Here is a 24,140-nt window from a genome sequence, read left to right on the forward strand (position 1 = left end):
GAGTTATTTTATGTATACGATAATTAAAGCGCCCGCATTATGAAGTGTAATTATATTTTTGGCAACTTAACATCAGTATTTATATAACATGATGATTTACGTTTTATAAAAAAACATTAAGATTTTTCAAATTCACCCAAAACATCAAGCCAACATTCAAGAATTCCATGATTCATCTTTTGATTTTTATGAATGATAAGATTGATAAATTGAATCCTTTTAACGGCAATTATTTTAAGGTCTGTGAATATTTAGTGATTTAGTTTAGCTATATACATGTATGTTATTTATACACAGCAACATATAACATTAAGTATAGTAAAGTCGCAGATTGAAATGTACTGTGCAATTGTTATTGGATCTTTATGCTTTTGAAAAAAGGTTATCGGAATATTGTTTAATACATAACGAGTTAGAATGTTAGTGAATCAATATTTTAATAGTATTTATCTAGTCAATATCAACGATATATGTTGAAAGCTTTCGTGTTTGGAAGCTATGAACAATACATATGATTTCTCGAACATTAGTTATTATACCCACACTAACGTACATATAAAAATGTTAATAAAGTTGTGCAGGTTGATTGATTAGTAGACAATAAAACACAAGCCGACAATGCACATGAATGTATGCACAAAAAATGTAAATATATGTACTTAAAACACCTGTGTAATGAACAAGAACACTTAAAGCAGTAATTTTAAGGATTTAATGAAATTGTGAGCGTTGTTGCGATCCTGCTGCATCATTTGCAGTCCCTTCTACGAACTAGTTAATCTTACTGAAAACATGTTAAGAATGTTATTGAATAAATAAGACAGGTCTCTTGACACTTAAAACATGTCTTGTTTTAACCAGATAATTGTGCCATAGTGAGTGCTTACAATAGCAATACAAGCATATATTCTGCGAGATTTTCTATGCTGGATTTTTTAAAGAAATGAAACGACGAGTATCCACTCAAATCGATGTCACTTAAACTATTCGTCCAAGTTTCATATACAAAAAACATCTATCATTATAACTCAAAATACTAACAAAGGAAGGTTATCTTTTATTTACAATTTTCGAAATCATTTACATTCCATTAAAGAATGCTGATTTCTCCCCCGTCGTTCCCTATTTGCTCACTGGTCGCCCATCGACGAAGAGAGTTTCGTGGGGGTTCCTTTTTGGTTAAACAAATGTACAAATTACGACTGCTCTCTTGTCATTGTATATAGCCATTGTATTTGGAATGTGTGTGATATTAACGGGTTGATTTGCCTGGACAAAATGTTATTAAAACGGGACATCTGTAAGTGAAGTTTTATTTCCATCTTTCAGAAAAAGATGTTGATATCGTGACACAAACTGTGCGTGTATAATTGTCTCAATGTTTCTGAGAGAGCATCGTTAACACGAACTTCACGTATCCTTTCAAACGGATTGAGAAGCAAAATGAAAATGACATTTGGTTATTGTTACATATACTAGCATAATCGTATTTTTGATAAATATATTGTATTTAAAAATTACTATCACTAAATTAGACAGTTGTTGTATATGCCAAGAATGTAGATCTATGCACGTAAAAAATATTAACATATGTACATGAAACACCTGTGTAATGATCAAGAACACTTAAAACAGTAATGTTACGGATTGAATGAAATTGTGTGCGTTGTGGCGATTCTGCACGCATCGGTAAAACTGGTAATAATGAGATGCGGGCTTGCATTTTATTTTACAATAATCAGTAGTTTTGATCTAATATCTTATATCTCTTCAAAGTTTATCAACAAATGGCATCACTAGTGGTGAACAAATGATGACACAGATGACGTAGTAGCCTCGTAATAATTCAAAAGAGTATACTGCAGTAGAATCTGAAGTAGCATTTAAATGTTCATGTAAATTTATTTGAAAAATTAAATCAAGCGTTACCAACAGCAACAAAAACAGTCGTTAATCAAATAGCAAATCTAGCAAGTCAAATGTAACTAATACATTATTATTATTATTTGCATTGAAATCGAACTTTGGAGTCGGGACAGTGCGAGCTAATATTCGCGGTAAATACAACGCGTAAAATCGTGTAAAATTGTTTTAATGCGATTAAGATCAATGTTTAAACGTATAAATATCTTACGACACATTCGAATATGCCATGTGTTGTTACAGGAAGTTTTCCGTAGATGTATTTTTTTTACATTAAACATCAGAATTTTGATTTAAAATCGGTTTGGAAAGAACCTCCTGCCATCAAATCACGGTTTTCGCTAAAAGAAATGCAGTCGATAAAATAGCAGAAGTACAAGGTGATTTTCTGTACAAAAGGACACTGGAGAGCTGGTACTTTGTTTTCTTTAAGGTTTGATTGCACGAAATCCAACTCCGATAGGTTACCTTTCCTTTATTTCTTTTTCTTTTGTTTCTTATTTATTTAGCGTAGTATCCATTTTTAAATGATACTGCCATTTTTCGAAACATGCAATAAAAAGATATGCCTGCATGAAGACACCATCACATTTCTTGGTTCCAACAGTGGAATTTAAACGAATGCACAGTACCTGCATCCAAATCGTTCATCTTCCAGTTTATTCCTCTTTTAAATGCAATAGAATGTTGCATAGACATAATAGAAATACGCACTAAAGACATTTCCGCTTGCTCAATGGCTTTAAGTTATTATTTCCTGACAAAAAATATTCACTCAGTATCAGTTTTTCTTTGGTGTCTTTCGATGGATAAGATTTTATTGGTAATGACTTCATGTGACGACCGATGGCAATAATGGCAACCTTCCGCACGCGATTTCACCAATGATAACGAAATACTGTTCTCGAAACCCGTATAAGCAAATTTCCTTCTTGTATATATAAATATGTGCATTGTTGTCTATCTACTAGACGCAAGGTGTTTATTTGTGTTTGTAAGATTTAATATTGTGACAAAGTTCAGTCAAAGCTTACTTTAAAATTACAATATGCAAATGATGATTCGTTTTCGATCACAATGTAAGACTGAACCCCTGTTGATTGTAAGTTGTTTTTATTTTATTTTATTTATATGTGTGTTATTTTGCCGAAACACATTTGAATGGTTTTCTTCCAATTACATTGTTTTCTTCATTTTTCATAATTAAGTTACTAGCATATATACGAAACATGGACTAAAATCATTTGGCGAATTGAGATAGATTACACTAGAAGGATTATAAACTTATCATAATACATACGTGTTAACACTCGAAAGTACATTTAAAACTTTTATCTCGGATGGCTTGTGCGGGTAATCAACATTTTAAATAACTGTGCGTATGTAACAAAATTAACAGTTCATCGGATTTGATGGGAGTTATATTATTTCGAGTATCATAGCGCCCGCACTATTGACGTTGAACATCAGGATCATATATGAAGATAAAGATTGTCAACCATTTTAATTAGAAAACAAAGTTATGAAGCCGAACGATTGTCACTAAAAGCTCCTTTCTTTATCGTGATCTCCAAGCATGTTTTAAAGAATGAATTGTGTGATAATTGCAAGGTCTTATTCCAATAATCAAATATATTGTTTTTGTATAATTGAAGGAAAAAGCCCAAACAAAATTATGGGAATAAACGATGTAAGCGTTGTAAATATTAAAAAGGTAAAAGAAACTTGTTCATGCAAATTTTACTCGCTGAAAAATTAGGATGCCGGGAATGAAATAACACTTAAACTGTATCTTTAAATTAAATCTGAACTGTGCTATGCAACATAACAAAATGATAGAATCAGATTATACGAGATGGCATCGAGGATTTTGTTGCCTTTTGTGTATGATCAAAATAAATATTGCGAATCTCAATATTTCTTATAGAACATATGTAACCACAGTATATATAGTTATATATGACCACGAGTAAAATAAATTATAAATCATTCACTGACGGCAACACTTTTTCGATTTCTCTATGACACTAAATATAAAACACCACAGCCACTTTTTTCTTGTGTGCATTTTTGGTGCGGGATGCGGCGCTATATGATATGCCCGGAAAATGTTCTGACGGTTTAATAAGGGGGGTGGGGTTTTAAAAAAGACCCCCCCGCTAATTTTGCCGGGCTAATTTTGTTTTCAATATACAATGTCAAACACTAATTGTACTACGAGAGTTGTATCGCATAAGTCATTACAAAAAAATGGTATAAATAGGAGATGAATACGTTAGTAAGTCTAAGAACGTTTGTTTGCAAACATGTCTGTGTACAGTCGTTTTGCGAGGCTTAGAAAATCTGAACCACGAGCCTTCAGTCGCTATCAAACTATGGACCAGAGACTTCAAACCTTTGAAGACAGGCCATCCAAACGCAGCGTGTCAAAGGAAGACCTGGCTAGCCAAGGGTTCATCTACGACCCTTGTGTCATCTCCGACACGAGAGAGAATTTCTCCGACACTATTTTTAATTGCGTTAGATGCGTGTTTTGCAATGCGCACATTTCCATTTGGAACATGGACAAAGTAGATGTGAGAGTTAGGCATCGACAGCTGTGCCCCGCTTGTCCTTTTGTGTTCGATTGGAACATGAACAAAGAAGAAATAGTGAGACTCAGTCATCGACGGTTTGGTCGTGCTTGTCCTTTTGAATTTGAATTTCTTGACTATGAGTTATGCGATAGGTACTTGGAAAACGAGTTTGAAAAGCAATATGAAAGAGATAATTATGGAATTGTGGAAACAGAAAGCGATCAAGATGTTCATTCTAGCGATGATAACCAAAAATATTCAAATAAATCGGTAGAAAGTCTTCAAACAAAAGATGACCAAAAGTATGACGAATACGATAATTATAGTGATTTGGATGAGCTGCTAATGGCGAAAATTGACAAGACTTGTACTCGTACCCGCTACAAATCTTATCAAAAACAAACTGAAAAGCAGCGTAAAAAGGCTGAAAACAGGCTGAAAAAGAAACGAAGAACAAAAATACGCAATGCAAAACGAGATCAAAAGCAAACATATTACCAGGACAGAATCGACGATGATAATTACATACCTCAAAAAGGTTCCAATGATCAAGATGTAAAGAAACATGATAGAAAAATGTGTTGGGTTTGCAGAACTAATGATGCTGGCGATATACTGGAAGAACAGGTTTTCGAATCTTACGAACAGTTTTATCAAAAGCAAAAATATTACCGGGGCGAAATCGACGATGATAATCACATATTTCAAAAGGGTTCCAATGATCAAGATGCAGAGATACATGATAGAAAAATGTGTTGGGTTTGCAGAAGCCGTGATATCGATGATATGATAGAAGATCAGTTTTTGCAATCTTACGAAAGTTTTTTGGAGGAAAAATATAAAGAAGAATTCGACAATTGTTTTGCGGACGAAATCAGTGGCATCGATGATGAAAAACAAAATCAGGTTGAACGTCTATGGGATGAAGAGACCGAGTATATTTATTTTTCTGACTATGAGGCATTCGTTCAATACATGGATGAATATGAGAGGCAACATCCATGTATTTGTATAGGAAGTTTAGGTGTATTTTCGATAACGCTACGACTCAAAACATTTGAATATAAGCAATCATAACATGGATATTGAAAATGAACAAAGAAGATGTAAGACTCAGGCATTGACAGTTATGGCATGTTTGTTCTTTTGTGTTCGATTGTGCATGTATGTGTCAATAAAAAACCCTAAAACGATTTTGCGTATTGTTTGTTTTTCGAGAAGTATCAAAAAATAAACACAAAAACACAAGCTATAATACAATACATTTTATTCAACAATCACGATGTGACACAATTTGATGGGTAAATTTTGTCATCGCATTCGCGCTAAACATTTCAAAAACGTGCTCTGTTTCAAGAATATCTTTGGCAATATCTTTTGACTTTTCAGCACCTCGAAAATCAATTGCACCACATATCCAGTTTTCGGCATGAATGAAACCATACAATAAATCGAATCTGCACCGGTTCGCTTTCGTAGCAAGAACGTTCAAGGTTTCTTTTGTCACATCTTTGATCAGAAACGACCAAATTGAAAAGGTTTTTCTTGAAGTACAAGAGTCCATCAGCGCATGTTGAATCTTGATTTTGCTTATGTTTGTTTTGCTGCAAACGAATTCAACAATTTCATCAAATAGACACATTATCAACTTCGTTGGTTGTAGAGAAGCTTTGAGTTTTGCGTACGTTTCGAATTGATGTGCAAAATGTTCTCTTGTATTTATTTCTACATGCTGGAAATCTGTCCACAGACACATAGGAATGCTATTTGTGGTGTAATCCATGTGAATGACTGAAAGACAAATAACTTCAATTTGTTGTTTGAAAATACTTATATAGGAACTTTCCAAAATGACAATGCATCAAAAACTCGTCATGTATATGTTTGTGCATATAGTTGCCCTGTTTTTTCCCTTAGTTTTACATACAAATGCGTTAGGACGTCCTAAACCAAATTTTTATGAACCGTCTTGTTTCAAGCATGTACAGGACACACCGATTGACGTTACGAATGGTTTATTTTATGTGTTGATAAACGTAACCTATGAGTATTTGTCATTATACGACGATGTCAAAGAAAATTTACAATTTTTCAACAAATGGATGAAAAACCCAGAGTTTAGTTTAGAAGGTCATGAGCAACAATGCAAATCCATAGGTCTATCTAGATGTCCGAACAAGAAAAAAGCGTTTTCAAAACCGGTATACAGTGTAGTTGATGGTTTTGTAGCGGGATCAATGTTTATCACTTACGACTTACCAAGTCTTTTAGTTAGATTGCAAATTGAGCCGAAAACGTACTCTATCAGTGAGTTTGTAGAATCTGTGTTTACTGAAATTTACACACACGCTTGGATACCTTTGTTTCCGTACAATTTTTCATTGACATATGATGGAAGTGAAATTTGTGCAAATGGGATGCACGGTCATGCCTTCATCAGATTTAATATTGAACTGTGTACAACGTTCGGAACATGGTGCGATGTGAATTTAGAAGGTGCTAGTCCCGAGAAACAGGATCATGCGTTAACACGAATCAAAAATGCGTTATTGAAGAGAAAAATGAATGATTTGTCAGTCGCCAAGTATATCAAAGAATATGATCTAGGTTTGGAAATAATCCCTTCTAAGTCCAAAGAATTGCGAGACACAATTACACAAATAGAGCAAGAAATGAGTGAGATCCGCTTAAAAATCGATGATAAGTTCGACTTTGACTATGATCAATCTGACGAGAATTACTCTGACGAGGATAACTTTGATGAGGATTACTCTGACGATAATTTGGATGAAAAGCAAAGCGCTGAAAATGTTCCAATTATCGATTTTTCTGACTTTTTTTTCAAAAACACTAAAGTACTGTCAGTAACAAACAAACCTATCGTTGACCCTATCGTAAGCCAAAAAATTCACGATATTCAAAATGCCAATACTTTCGTTAGCCAAACATTTTACGATATTCAAACTTCTACCAACAAGCCAAAAAACAAAATAAGTCCGCCAGTTAAAAAAAATACTGTTGTTAACCAAACTTCTCACAAAATTCAAAATGCTCTTAACAAGCCAAAACTCAACGTTAGTCTGCCAGTTAAAAACGATAACATCGTTAACCAACAATTTCAAAATATGCAAGATGCTATCAACAAGCATAAAATGGGAATTAAGCACAACAAGCAGACCGTTGCAGAAGTATCTACGTATGGATTGCAAAATTGTTACTGCATAGCATGTAATCGTTCTACTACAATTGGCAAAGTACATAACAATCGTTGCTATTTCATCGACTTGGATTCATCATTCAAGATTTCCTCTAATACGCATTTTTCTCCGTTTCGTGAATACACACTCTTGATTATCAACGAACGTAATCATGCTTTACGTGCGATGCTAAGTCAAATAGTGAAACAAGTGAGTAACGAAGTTATTCTCGCGAAAAAGGCTTCATCATATCGACTTACTGTCTTCAGCACCAAAGATGGCACAACTGTTGATAAGATTTGTATGTCGTTATTCAGAAATACGTATCAAATTGAGAATTGTACCGAGAGCACGAATGCTGTGCTTATAGCGAGAAATGGTCATTTCATTCGCGTACCACAAATACAATTGGCTAATTTCACGTACTGCGATATTGGTGCTGTGAAAGCGGAAAATGGCAAATGTTTTCGGATTGATGCAAATTGTTCGCACTCAAGTATTGCGAGTGTTTACGATTTGGATGATAAGTTAGTTTCATATTTGGTTAGCATTACTCAGAACACTGCACACAATATGAGTGAGGCAAAGTTTCAAATAAAAAATATAGATGACAGTTCTGTCACAAGCGAACACTTCATTGTGTACAACAAAAGGACGAACAGTGGACAAGAATGCACGTATGTCGATATGCGATCAAAGACCATTTCAATCGAAAAATGCAAACACAGTCCCACGATTTGCGAGGTTTTGTTGGGTAAAAGTACATTGAATGACGAACCGGGACTAAGAAAATTAACGTTTTGGGAAACTGTCGCTGTTTGTGTTGGTGGATTCATTGTGCTTGTGATAGCTGCTATTTGCTTCATAATTGTACTACACAGCATAGCTCGGCATAACGAAACTGTTGTAAAGAGTTAACATATATCAAAGCGTTTGTATCCGCTATTGTCATAACTCACAATGACTTCGTATGACAACATGTATACCATTGAACGCGAGAGCATTGGTAACACTCAAGAATTTTCCATCCACGTTTTTAAATGCATCAGCGTTTTGATCAATGAACAAGAACTGCTCGAAAGCATTTTTGAAACCATACTAGACGATATTGGAGACGAAAACGTGTTCATATTCGACTTGACAATCGAGTTTTGTTTCACAAAAGTTAGTAAAACTCTACATATCAGTCAGCTAAATTCGCAAAACTGTTCGTGTTTTGACATTACTTGTGCTATGCAGGAACACGGAATCAATTTCACGGTACCAGCTGATCTTCACGTCTCAGTAACAAAAAGCGTATAAACACATTTTTATTCACAATCTCGAAATATCGAAATTTGTATGGATTACAAAGTTAAACCATGTAACGGTATGCGTTGCACTTTATGTTCTCAAATAAAGAGTGAAAATAGTTTTCAGTTCAATTGTGGTTTTGTATACATTGTTGAAGATGGAGAGAACTTGACTTGTAAATCAAAAGATGTTATATATGTTCTGAAGTGCAAAACTTGCGGCGGTGAGTATATTGGCGAGACCGTTAATTTGAGAAAACGCATTCACACACACAACTCTCATATTCGAACAGAACAGCACTATTGTCGAGCTACTGATCATTTGATAGAATGTGGGAAACACTTGTGCGATGTAAAAGAACGTTACACTGTATTCGTTTTGGAGACAGAGCGAGACAAGCATGTGCGTAAAGCAAAAGAGGCGTACTACATTCGTTTATTCCAGCCAATGATGAACAAGTAAGGCGTGCATTATTTTTCAAGCGTATATATATAGCTGCAGTTAACAAAATAAGCACACTCGCAATCACTTTCTACGATGGCACAAGCAATGTTGACCTCGAGCTATGCTATAAAAACGAACAACCGAGAACGAATACAGCAGTTTGCGAACACTGTACTCAATCACGGCGTGAAAAGGAATTTGGTTTCTGAAGTCGAGTCAGGTGTCTTCTTGTCGCCTAACGATTATTTGAAGATAAAAGAACTTTCAGAGAAACTAAAACAGATTGATGCCAAACTAGCGCAGTACAAAAGCCTCAAAGTAAGAACGCAGAATCTGATAAAGGGCATCAAGAAAACAAAAAACCTGCAGGACGATGTTGTGAAGACTGTGAGCTCTAACGTTTTCGATCGAATTCCAATTGATGTGATTAACAAAATACTCGGTTCTGGGGAAGACGAAAACATGTTTGCGCTAATAGAGCGAATAAAATCTTCCAATGTTGAGGAAAAACGCAAATATGCCGATATCGACATCTCCGATACAGAAATCTCAGATACGCTAAACGATGATGAAAAGGAAATTATGAACGGTCTGGCTGTTAAAAGAATGCGCAAATCTGGTGAAACGAAAGCTGCAAAGAAACCGAAAAAGGAAAAGACTATACTCAGTGATCTAGAATTGAGCGATGATGACGAATGACTACGTTGTTGCAATATTGTATGATTATGTTGACTTGTGTGTGTTACATTTTTTGTATATGTTGTAAATAAATTGTATCAATGAACTGTAAACATTTGTTGCCTTATCAATGGATATTGACGAGGTTTTGATTGTTGACGAAGACGAACAGTTAGCACAAAACACCTACTTGCTTTCACCCATGTACTCTAGACATCACCACGAATGCTCGCTATGCATTTTTCAATACATAACAGAATATGAAGAACCAATACGAATATTCGAAAGCAAGCTAGTAGAAATGAACTCAAAACTCGGGTGTGGAATTCAAACGTGTGTCACAATGGTTCTCAATGAGTTCAAAGACGATGAACGCATGTCGTTGTTCAAAAAATTGACAACTAGCGAAATTACAAGCCATTTTGATTCAGTATTTGGCGATCCTATTTGTGGATACAACCGACTTAAAGCTTACAATTTTTTCTCATTGTTTGACGAAAGTACAGTTAACAATTCCACATACATCAAGTTTATTTACGATACATACAAACATTCGAGAAACACGTCACTATGTCCTTATTCGCTTCTAGGCGTTTATGTTTTTCTTGTCATGATTAACACTATAGGATGTGATTCCCAGCTCAAGAAAAAACATGACTTTTTGTGGATGTTCAACTGTCTATACAATCACAAATTACGGTTTGGAAAACTGCGATAAAAATCTATTTAAGGTTAGTTTTTCTATAGAAACACTCAAACCACACACAACCATGTCAACCATGTCAACCATAAACGTTAAAGATATTAAACGGGTCACTGACACCGAAGCCACTAATCGCTTGTTCACTAAACTGAAGTACGATATTGGTATTGAAATCTCTTCAAAGCTCATTCAGTCGCTTAAACAAAGCAAAGACAGGGTTGTATTTTATGTGGGCAAAGAACAAAAATCATACCCAGCAGCAATTGTGAAAATGTTCACTAACGTTAAGACAAATCATGTCAAGATTCAGCCGAAGTACAGTGTTCAAGAATTGATGAACGTGTTTGAAATTCTCATGAACCTGTCTGAGTACCAATGTAACGGTCTCACGCTAGATTACTCGGATTGGCAGTCAATCTCTAGCCTGGTAAACATGATCGAACTCGCTGAGCACCTAGGCATGACAGAAGTGGTGATGTTTCTTAAACGCATTCCACAACTTCTTACATTTCACAACAAAACCGCGTATGATAACGAATTGCTCAGAAGAGAAAACGAGTCAAAGGAAAACCTTCAACCGAAGTCAGTCAACGAACTTAGTGAAAACGATGATAAACGTTCAAGGCCTAGGAAGAGAAGCTTTACAAAGGTGTTCAGTCGTAGTCTGAGTCGAAAGCGCAGAGAAGAAAATGTGATGACATAAGTGTTGTACATTTTTGTTGTATGTTGTTAATAAAGAACAATAACAGTAAACTTGTGTGTTTGTTTTGTTCATGCAATAAGACAACCAAAAGCGTATTTTTCTGTTTTCTACTTTTTATTCACATAAAATGCATTTCAACGGTTTATTTATCGATAATAAAAACACTCAAAGTCATAACTTCTAATCGGTCCAATAAATCGGCGTCCAACCCCACATCTCAGTTCTACACACAGCGCATTTGTTCCCGTTCATATGCATGCGCCAGCAACAGTTTACGCAAAACAAGTGCCAGCATGCAGTTACCACACAGGTTTTCTCTTCAATGCGGCAAACAATACAAGTTCGAGAGTCTTTCACAGCTTGCTCTTTCTCCAGTTGAAGTCGCGCAATTAGTTTGGTGCAGTCTTTGCGACCACAGCAACAATCTGTTCGAAAGTCCATACGAATTTGTTCCATTATCTGTATGCATTCCATTCGTATTTTTCTAACAGACAACCACCATCGCAGTTCTTGAATACAAAACGCCGCAAGAAATGTAACACAAATCATGTCTTCTTCTTGTCGTTGTCAGGTTTGGTCTGTTTGCGAGTCCAAATATCGGGGTTTCGTTCTTCGATAATGAATAGTGTTAGCAATATGCCGAGAAAGAGTGTCACAAACATCAATTAATGCAGTTTACGTTTTGCGCAGCGCTTATATATGCACATTTTGTAACGATCTGTATCGCAAACCATTTAAGTGTCTGTTGGGAAATTGTTACATTTCAAAACATGTATTTTCACCGCAGAAAATGGTCATCGTATGCTCGTCCGCAAATTTCGAAGTATGATCGCATCAAGTCACAAGCTGATGCAAAACAGTTGTGGGAAATAGTATCGAAGCATTTGAGCATCACATCAACTGAAAAGCCCAAAGTTAAGAGGTTCTATAAGTTTAAATCTGACACGTTTCAACCGGGTTGGTCAAATTCTTGTTTCGAGCCAAGACCTGAGTTCAAGTATGAAATTAAACTAACGTGCTTTGGAATCACAGTTCACCTTAGCGTGTACTTATATCTTGTTGAAGATGTTGTTGGAAACGTCGACGACGATAATTATGGCGATGTCGATCTAATAGTAAGGGATACACTAGATGAAACGAAACTGCTTTTCAGTATTGCTGATCGAGATGGCGAGACTGAAAAGAAATATGATTTACTGAAATCCAACGGCTGTGCTATGTGTAAGGAAATCATCGATATGATTGGTATCAAAGACATTTTCGATAAAAACGATTTGTTTGTAGAGTTGGAATCAAATTTATTGTTTAGTTTACAGAGCGACCGTGAATGTGATGATTGTATATATGAAATATATGAATAAAACAACCAAAAACGTATTTTTCTGTTTTCTACTTTTTATTCAACAAACATGCTTACAATAATCAACAAATGCATTCCATTTACCAGGTTGTTTTTCAACCCAGTCATTTAGTCTATACTTTCGAAAAACGTCTTGAATCTTGACCAGGTGGTAGAAGCCTTCAAGGTTGTATTTCGATCGTTCATGCACGACGGCAACAAACAAAACAAATGCAGTCACAAACACATCCCAGCTCAAACCACTGTTCAGCTTTTGTTCAAGCAATTCGGCGAAATAGTCTTTATCGACACAAGAGTTTATCAAGTCATATTTCGTAAGAACATGCATCGTTACCGTTCTATTTACAAGCAAAACCACACATTCAACAATGTCACAAAGAGTGTCATTTGAGTCCTCAAACTGCTTGCATTCCAAGTAATTTGCTACCATCGCAGCCACAAACTCACAGCTGAACATTTTTTACGTTATGACAACTACTGACTTTGCGTGAATGGTTTTATACTCGAGTTAGGCGCTTGTTATTTGAACTGTTGTAGTAGTTTGTAAACGTCTAGATTGAAATCCTTGCAACACATACGCAATAACTATAACTATAACCAAAGAAACAACCACAAATGTTAGTGCAATAAATAAGACCCAAAAGCTGTTTATTTTGGAATCATCGTCACTCGGTGAATCCAGTCCCATACCAGGAATTCTAATCTGACACAGAGTTCGTTTTGTTGTACAATCTTCATACGAAATAGATTTTTCATTCACGTCGATATACAAGCACGTATTGTTCTCATCATATGACACTCGCGAATAGACTATCGCGTAATCGTTTAATTCGAGCGTTTCGTTCAGACTGTCAATTTTGAACATCAAATTTTGAGATATTGCATTCACCTTCGGGTCGTGCGTTCTGTTAATCAGATAGTCAAAAGCGTTTTGAAACTCTTCTTCTGTTTGCAGCACTGCTGGTAAGCACTGGCCATCTTCATTCACCACGAAACAAGTTTTAGGTGATGTGATCGACGCTGCTGCGTTTTCGTCAAATGAACATGTCTTGTACGCACGCGGATTGAAAGGTGACACAGTCACAAACTCTCCTCGATCCGCTTTTAACAGCGCTACGTTAGCCGTTTCGCATGAAATGCCCAAATATTTTCGTTTGAACAAATGAACGCATTGAGCAGGCCTATCTTTGTTGTTGAACAGCGCTATCTTGATAGAACCTTGGATGTTGTTTAAAATAAATTCGTTGCTTACTTGAGTGAAAACCGTTTTTAGATGAATGTTTTTATGTCCAAAAATGACCACATCGTATGCATTATAGTCGGTGCTGTTTACAGTTTTACGTACATTGACGTTCGTTGAAAACTGGTTTCCAACTTTGAACTGTTGCTCAATACTGATAAAGTAGCAAGATCCATCATATATTTTACCAATACTTTTAGTCGGATCACACACATTGCAATAACAGTTTTGTAAACCGTAAGAAGAAACGCTTTGAACTGTTGTGTCTGCGCGGACAACAATGAAAAAACACAAAATGATAAACGCCCGCATGCTTGGCTCGGAACATCAAGAATGACAAGATCCGTTTGTTTAAGTGTGTTTTATATTTATTTTAGTTCCTGTGTTTTTTTTATAACGTTATACACAAATCCTATTAGTCCAAGAACGATTGCAAACACGGCTAGAATGCAAAACACAACTTCGATTATAACAAGGACAGATCCTGTTTCGCTATTTTCGTTAGCCTTTGTGGTTGTTGAGCCATTATTTGTGATATTACCACTCGTTATGTTATGGATTTCACTGTAGCTTTGTTGTGTGCTAGTTTCGTTTGCAACTATCGATGTGCCAAGATCGCTATTTTCTTCAACCTTTGTGGTTGTTGAACCATCGCTAAGGGCATTGACAACTGATGTGTTATGTTTTTTACTTAATGTTTTAGTGGTATTTTCGTGTGCAACTCTCGGTGATGCTTGCGTGCTTTTTTTGTTAACCTTTGTGGTTGTCGAACCATTGTTGGGGATATAAGCAAGCGTTGTGTTTTCCATTTCGCTGTTTGTGTGTGTGTCAATTTCGTTTGAAACTGTCGATGTGACGAGCTCATTATCGGTACTGCGTTTTTCGATGTCTGCAACATGATTAGATGTATTGTCTGGTACCAAGAATCGCCATAGAGAATCAGTAGCTAGCATCCTGCCTATATTCTCGGTCAAAATCAAAAAGAGTTTGCCTTTGATTTGGAAACAAAACCTGTCCCTGTGATTATCAATGGTCAAATAATTGTCTTTCACGCCCAAATTTTGATTTATGACTTTTCGTATGGCCTCGAGAATATCATATTGCGTTGTGTACATTCTCTCAGGAATATATACAATTTTGCGTAACTTGTCTAGCGCATCATCATAGGAAACGATCGAGAATGCACCATTGTATATACCCAGATCGCGCTCTGGCGATTTCTTGAAGCAGTTATCGTTACAGCTACATAGAGACACAAACAAGACAAATAGTATGAAGCGCAACATTGCTGGATTTTATTTCATTCATCTAACAAAACACATGTAATAGCTATATAACAAAAAATATGAACTTAACAGACTACAACACAAAATCTGCAGGAATGTACAAAACGAGGCCGTTTGTCAGCAATTCCTTTGACACACAAAATGCGACAAAGTTTGGTGGGATGTGAATGTTGGGAATGCATGTTCTAACCGCTTGAGAGAGCATATCTTCGTGTTCTTCGTTTTGACACTGATTGATGAAGTAAACTTTACATGGGTCTTCTTCAGGTAACATTTCGCTAACGGGCATTGGGGCTTCTTGTACCTCTTGTTCTGGGATAAACGTTTCCGCAATTTCTTCTTTCACGATTGACAAATCGACCGGCATACTGATTATCTCATTTTGCTCCGAACATGCCTTCACATCAAAACAAGGCATTTCATTTGTTTTGCAAATTTTGCAAAGCATCTTTTTGGGGAGACTCGACTGATCCTTTGGATCTTCAACAAATTTGCGTTTGCGATTAGGAATAGCATTGACTAATCTACCTTTTCCCCCATCGATCAGCTCCGTTTCAATGTGAAGACTGTTGATGTGCTTGCGGTACAAAGGATGCATCACAAACAAAACCTCTAACGCCTGACACAAATTTGTATTTGGATATCCATATTTTGGTTGCAGTGAGTATACGTTAGCATTCATCTCTCTCATTTCGATGCCAGTTTGCAACGCTTCGTATATTTCACCACAGCTTCTCACAATTTTCAGACCTATTGTGAGCTCTTTCTGTGTACTGACAAGCTGAAAGTTTTTACTCGGTAGCACTCCTTTTTTCACCAATATTTCCACGATATCATTTTCCGAACAATCGAGTAATGTCATGACTGCTCGAAAGTAGGTGTTCAGCTTCAATCGTATCTGTGTCCTTTCCAAAGATAGGCAAGTGGATTTCACCGAATAGACTTTGCTAAACTCCTCGATTCCGTGCAACTCCAACACTGGTATTATGCATATCGGCAGTCTGTAGTTTAACGTGGGATTCGACTGCATGTATCTACCCTTCTTTATGCGCTCGGTTAGAGTTGCGAAATGTTCTGGTACTAATGTTTTCAATATTTTGAAGTAGCACATATCAATCTTTTCATCGGCAACAGAAAACATCAAGTCAACATATCGTTCAAACGCAGCTAGTGTCGGTTCATCGAGAAACACATGGTCCAGCGTTGGCTTGTAGTTCAAGTAGTCATACGGACTGTTCGTTATCGACGTAAAACGCAGTCCCTCGACATCTGTGAAAGGACATGTAACGCTAAACATGTACTTCTTCTGGTGACCATTCGCATTGAAATTTCTTTTCTCGCGAATGAATTTTTCGCACAATGTTTGGACGAACATGTTGTCGCTTCGGTTGTCAGATTGTAAATGAGACACATTGAATAAGTTGCATGGCTTTATATACAACCCGTCATGTTACAAAGTTAGTGTTATAAGCTTGAAAAAGTAGGTTTTGAAAACAGATATGGCTCGTTGCATCGAACGGAAAGGCGAAAGCAAATTGCATGCACTCATCAAATCAAACCAACCCGAGTTGTTAGCAACACACATAAATCAAAACTTTGATTTTGATTCATCGTGTTACATTGTTATCAACGAAAAACATGTTTTGCCTGTTGATTTCACACAACAAGATTTAGAACAAGTTGTCATTCATAGATCAAAATCTGAATTCATACAGTTTGTGAAGCTCAGGTTTAGTGGTTCTCAAAGCAATGGGTCTGATTTTCTGCTTTGCGAACAAACCGATTACGAAGATAACTACGGCAATGAGGTTCATCAGTGTCACCTTTATTTTTCAAGAACATGTACCAAAGATATGGCAGCTACGAGCTATTACTTGACACAAGCCTTAAGTATGATTGGAGTACTAACATTTTCAAAGAATACGCATGACAAACTGGCTTCGTGTCTAATCAAACGTTATGGTCAAACACTCGTACCCAAATGCACTACTGATTTTTGGAACAAACAACTTGACTCATTTCGCATGAGAAGCATTCTTGAGGTCTCGCAGCAAGATGACTCAGCGACACTTCGTGAGGAAATTGAGCGTTTGATGCAATCAAAGTACAACTTCGTTTCTTGTGAATACAATACGGCCAACAAAAACCTAAATATTCTGTATACTGAAACAAGTAACAACAGCTTTGGGTTAGTGGTTGTCAAAGAGTCGCTGCAAATAAAAGGCGCTACATGACTGGTAGATCAAATCATTCTTGATCTAACCTTCAAAGCGATAACATGTCTGTGCCAGCAACTACATTCCGGGTTCCAAAAACTGAGGACTGGGATATGGAGATTAGGCTGTCTGAGATAAAAAGTATGTTGTTAAGAATTTCATATGTTAGTGTTGGAGGTTTGATTGTAAACGTTGAATGCTGTAACTAACTTTTGCTTGTTCTGTTTCAGAAACCGTCACTCCAAAAACTGAGGACTGGGATGCCGAAATTGCGGTGGCGAAACGTCCGACTTTCAACATCAGCGTGGGCAAAATGACGCAGAGACAAATTAACAGACTAAACCGATGCTGGACCTGTCGCTGCGTGCCTGTCAATTGTACATGTTCAAAGTATTGAATAAAATTGTTGAAACGTTCACAGGTGTTTGTTTGTTTTGTAGAAAAATGTTATATAGCAGTAATTTGACTTTGTACACTTCACACAAAACAATGCTAGCCGTCGAACTCAAAGATTTAGGTTTTTTTCGACACATGTTACGTTTAAACCTCGAACAGTGGAATAAAGCAGTCGAAATGTATATCACGGATCTCTATCCAGATGTGAAGTTTACATTTTCGACGCGAGATCAATGTTGGAAAGCGACAGATACGGAAATTGTGTACTATGTCGATATTGAGGTTATTCTGATCAATCCGAAATATGATTTGTGCTGGACACACCAAGATCCCACAAAACGACTTCAAACCATTAATGGGATTTTGTTGAGCTCAAAAGCCAAGAGAACAAAACTCGTAACGTTTGACCAAGAGTATTTTTGAGACAAAAAATATATAAAGATGTTGAAATAACCAATTGCATGTGTAATATAATATCATATCATATAATGGATGATACCGACGCTGTGTGCATGTATCGAACAAGTATTTACATGGACAACTATATCGATAGACTGAAAACTTTTGAGCATTGGTCTCCCCAAATACAACCAAACAAATACCAGCTTGCTTCTTGCGGGTTGTACTACTTGGGACAACACGACCGTTGCAAATGTTTTCGTTGTGGCATTGTGTTGTATCATTGGAAATCTACAGACGATGCGTTCTTGGAACACCATAAACATTCACCGAATTGCCAGTTTTTGCGAATGGTGGGTCCAGGAACAAGACTATTGATAGACACATGAGTAGGTTTTGTATGATCGTGTTGTAAATAAATATCATGAACCGTTCAATTCGTTTTGTTCTTATTCTTGTAGTAACATATACTTATTCGTGCAACTACCAAACGCAGAGTTGAAAAACAAGTACTATTGTGTGCACGAATGTTTGATTTCGCTATTGCGTTAGTTATTGATATAACCCAGTGTCGTATGTTTTCTCAAACTATATTATCCAACTCTAATCAAAGCAAATACAAACAACTATGTATATGTAGTTTCAAACGATTTTATTCTGCAACAATCAATATTTCAAACATTCAATCTTTCGCAACAACAACGTACAACAGTTTACATAGTCCACTAGATCAGCCCACATAGTCCACTCGATCAGTCCATCACAGATGCAAAAGCCTCGCTCCTCTGTTTTGACCGTAGCCCTGAATTTCGCCACACCATTCGCAGCGATCGTCGATCCGCGTACATGACACACAGCTGAGGGCCTCGCATCTACGGCAAAAGTTCACCATCGAAAAAAAGTTTTTGCACCTATGACACACAATCACTAACGTAGTGTCATAAACAGTTGGCAGCATTTCGCCCATGCTCTTAATCCATCTGTTACAAGCTGCTTTGTTGTTTCCAGCTGACGACTCATTCTCACGATGCTTATTCTGCCTCTCTAACCATGCCTGGAAACTGCCACTTTTCTCCACACTTGACATCCATTGCTCGCAAGCTTTTCTGTTACTCATTATGCGTGTTGTTCGTTCAGTTTCAAAAATCGAAATGATTCTAACACGATCAATTCGCCCTTTTATAGTATGCCGTTATTCAACTCAACAGCATAAAAACTCGAGATGCATGTCCCTTCCCCAACACATGAAATTTCACAAAGTCGACAAAAGCCCCAATTGTATGTAAACAAAGTGTTTTATGTTTTCATCGACGAGTATTTTTATCAACAAGCCGAATTTTGCGCAATATGCGGTGTCATTAGTTCTAGAAAAGATAGTTTTAATTCATGCTTGACAAAAAGTTTGTAGTTTACTTTGCTTTTTGGAAAAATACAACGTTCAAAGATATGAGTTTCATCCGAACCTTCCGAAAAATGGGTGTTGTTCTATTTACAGTATCGATACATGTATGTGAGGCATTTTAAGGCTTTCTTTCTTGGATTGAGAGTTTAAGAAACGATGAATTCTGTCAAAACATGATTACGATTACAAGTAAGTACCACCAAAATATATTTTTTTGCTTCATGATAGACAAAACCGTGTATTGTTGAAATGTCAACACATCCCATATGTAAACAAAGAAAGTTAAAATACATGATAGATCATCTTGTGTAGTTTTTTGTTTCAAAAGTGAAACACTGTAAACAAAATGTGTACTTCAATTCAGATTTTTGTGAAAACTTCTGATTTATACAAAGTCAGTCAGTTTAACACTTGATATGTGTTGTTTTGTTTTTTAGCTGCATCAGACTTTTTTGACTGTAGGTTATTTGTAAACATCAAACTCTGCCATGCAAAGTTGATTTCTAAAATGAATGAACACTCAGTATTTATTTGTAACTGTGTGCGGCTAACACCGTGATGGAATATTTCATCTCAAATCATAAGTTGAACAATTTCTAACCAGAATTTACATTTCAATGTGACATTTTATATATGTATTAATGAAAACATGCACTGATATATCAGAATATTCTAGGCTTACTTTTCATATTTTAGACATAGAATGCACAATTGCCCATGTTAAAGTCTTATTCGCAAGCACATTTTATGTCCTAAACTCCAAAAAATCTATATACACAACAAAATGCAAATTCTGCTTTTTGCCAACATGTGAATGTTTGGTCACAACAATCTTTCTTTCAAGTCAACACAAATGTGTGTATCAACAAGCAAACCCATTTGTAAGTCTGTCCCGAGTCAGTTTTTATTATCATTGCCTATAGTGTATGTATTTGCAAATTTTTCAAGCAAGCACGCATAACAATTTCAGATGAAAGTGGATGAAAAAAAAGTATATGAATGCTATTTAGAAAAATATGGTTTTTTGTCAGCACATTCATGTCTGTCCACAAAACTCATTGTGTGTGTTTGTTGTGCAGTGATTCAGTCATTCACTTAGCGCATCTAACAGTGTCTGCTTGAGCTAGCAAGCACAACCACAAGCCATGTTTTGGTTCAGATTTGTTTTATTGAGGTCCATAAGAGAATATTTGAACATTTTGATACATGGCTCTCATAACTGGTCTCATTCAAATGCTTAGAAAAAAAGTATATAAATGCTTTTTAGAAAAATATGGTTTTTTGTCAGCACATTCATGTCTGTCCACAAAACTTATTGTGTGTGTTATGTGTGAAGTGATGTTCAGTTCATATTCTCAGAGTGGTTCAATGAAGAACGCCTTCTTTCGCAGAAGGAAATCTAGGTTCAAGTCCTAGCTCTGATATGATTTGAGAAATCACTGAATGCAATTTACAGTGTCTGCTTGAGCTAGCAAGCACAACCACAAGTCAATTTTTTGTGCAGATTTGTTTTAGTCGTCTATATGATTAAGAATACAATAATTTTGATACTCGGCTCTCATAACTGGTCTCATTCAAATGCTTAGAAAAAAAGTATATAAATGCTTTTTAGAAAAATATGGTTTTTTGTCAGCACATTCATGTCTGTCCACAAAACTTATTGTGTGTGTTATGTGTGAAGTGATGTTCAGTTCATATTCTCAGAGTGGTTCAATGAAGAACGCCTTCTTTCGCAGAAGGAAATCTAGGTTCAAGTCCTAGCTCTGATATGATTTGAGAAATCACTGAATGCAATTTACAGTGTCTGCTTGAGCTAGCAAGCACAACCACAAGTCAATTTTTTGTGCAGATTTGTTTTAGTCGTCTATATGATTAAGAATACAATAATTTTGATACTCGGCTTACATAACTGGTCTGGTACAAAAAGAGATTGCCATTCCGAGCGCATATTACAGTGTGTGTGTGACCTTGCAAGCACAACCACAAGCCAATTTTTTGTTCAGATTTGTTTTATTTGTCTATATGAATAAGAAGATGAGAATTTTCATACTCGGCTTACATAACTGGTCTGGTACAAAAAGAGATTGCCATTCCGAGCGCATATTACAGTGTGTGTGTGACCTTGCAAGCACAACCACAAGCCAATTTTTTGTTCAGATTTGTTTTATTTGTCTATATGAATAAGAAGATGAGAATTTTCATACTCGGCTTACATAACTGGTCTGGTACAAAAAGAGATTGCCATTCCGAGCGCATATTACAGTGTGTGTGTGACCTTGCAAGCACAACCACAAGCCAATTTTTTGTTCAGATTTGTTTTATTTGTCTATATGAATAAGAAGATGAGAATTTTCATACTCGGCTTACATAACTGGTTTGGTTCAAAAAGAGATTGCCATTCCGAGAGCCTATTACTGCTAGCAAGCACAACCTTCTACTTGTCTGATTGTGTGAAATGGCAGTTTTCAGTATTTTCAGATTCTTTCACTCACAACTCTATGTATAATCATATAACACAAAAACACAAATGTAAGGTTTAACATAGATTTTATTGATAAATTGCTAGCCAAACATGAAATAACCTGGTCCAAAACAACCAGTGTGACAATCATATGGTATTTTGCATTTCAAACAAACAATTTGTTCACCAGTGTTAGCACTTACAAATTCCATGTACTTTGGAAAGCAATTTAGACAACAAAACCCGTGCCCACACTTCTTGCTGAACACTCTAGGTGGATTGCTTTCAAGTTTGCATAGTCTGCAGTAGTCGATTTTGCTGCTGCTTTTTAGATGGTTTGAAATAATCAAATCAATTGCATTGGAAATGTTTGTAGCTGCAGTTGTTACGCACGATGTTAACCTCGGCTCATCAATTGGTACAGATTTAACGTACCTTAGCGCCTTATTGAGATAGTCGATTTTTATCTGAGCTTTGCCGTGCGACGATTTTAGTATCTCTTGTTTTTTTAAATACTCTTCGAAAAAGTCTTCATGCTTCTTTTCAGTTGAAATAGCGTCCTGTTTTGCGTTTCGTTTTGGTTTTTTGACAGTTTGACCGTCAGAATTAGCAATAGCTTTTCGTTTATTCGATGTCGTTGTACTAGTTGAACCTGTTGAGTCGTTGGAACATTGCTGTGATGGCTGAGCCATGAAATTAGCTGCTGCATCGTTTTCTCGCGAACGATATTCTGTTTTAATTTCTTCGTCAGTCATTGTGAGAAGTGAGTACAAAATTGGATGCTTTCGTATCATCTCACTGGGTGTTGAATGCAATGGATGAGTTTCATCATCTACACGAACACCAGCATTGGTAAGCTGTTTGGAGAGCGCCATGTCGCTTTGAAATCTCAAGGAAGAATGATTGTGTTGTGTCAAAAACTAGCTATTTATACCCGTGACCTTAATTTTCCTTTTTTAAGGCCAATATGAGCCTGAAGTCGTGTAAGCATAAAACATTCATTTCAAGCATGTAAAACAAAACACAGATTAGATGTTTAATATGATTTATTCATACTATGTATCAACCAATAATGCCATAGCGTGAGCCAACTTGATATGTGGCGTTTTCATCGTACTGATGTTTGCATTTCAAACAAATAAGTCGCCCAGAATTTTTGTTGTAGACGTATTCCAAATACTTCACTATGCACTTCATACAGCAAAACCCGTGTCCGCACGTCTTGCTTATAACTGTTGGTGGATTGTCTTCATTTTTGCATATTCGGCACGAGTCAACATCGCCACTGTTTTGTAGTTCACTTGAGATGCTTTCTATAGCAAGCGCAATGTTTGAAGATGCCTTTGACAGAAAAGAGCAAACCGTTGGCTCATCGCTTTCTTTGGATTGTACATATTGTAACGATTTTTCAATAAACGCGATCCTAGTACGAGCATCAGCGTGCAACGATTTTATTTCTTTTTGTTTCTTGAGATACTGCTCTACAAAGTCAGTCTGCTTATTGCCAGTTGAAATTGGGTCTTGTTTTGAAGTTCGCGAACCTTTAGGTTTTTTGACAGTCTGACAGTTATTATTGGCAATAGCTTTGCGTTTATTCGAATTCTTTTTACTAGTCGAACCTGACGAGTCGTTAGAATTGTTCTGTACAAGCTGCGTTAAAAAATCAACAGCTTCTTCGTCTTCTCGGGATTGAAACTGATTGCCAGCTTCTGCGTCTGTCATTTTAAGAAGAGAGTGCACATTTTGACAAGTTTGGTCGAGCTCACTTGGGGTGAGATATAACGGATGACTTTCATCATTTAAACAAAAACCAACACCAGCAAGTTGTTTTGACACCATTTCGCTTCGTTACTCAAATGAGAA

General features: G+C 36.4%; 1 protein-coding gene across 1 annotated transcript in view; it reads right to left on the reverse strand.

Annotated features, from left to right (window-relative positions):
* The window catches only part of LOC127864544 (mucin-2-like), a 30,200-nt gene extending 7,048 nt beyond the window's left edge, over nt 1-23,152 (reverse strand). Inside the window, exons 1-2 of the mRNA XM_052404232.1 lie at nt 22,713-23,152; nt 22,309-22,312 (exon numbers count right to left, since the gene is read on the reverse strand). Coding sequence (XP_052260192.1) covers nt 22,309-22,312; nt 22,713-23,152 — 444 coding nt within the window. The remainder of the gene's footprint in view (nt 1-22,308; nt 22,313-22,712) is intronic.
* Nucleotides 23,153-24,140: the final 988 nt, after the last annotated feature.

The sequence above is a fragment of the Dreissena polymorpha genome, chromosome 1 (genome assembly GCF_020536995.1).
Source record: "Dreissena polymorpha isolate Duluth1 chromosome 1, UMN_Dpol_1.0, whole genome shotgun sequence".
NCBI lineage: Eukaryota > Metazoa > Mollusca > Bivalvia > Myida > Dreissenidae > Dreissena > Dreissena polymorpha.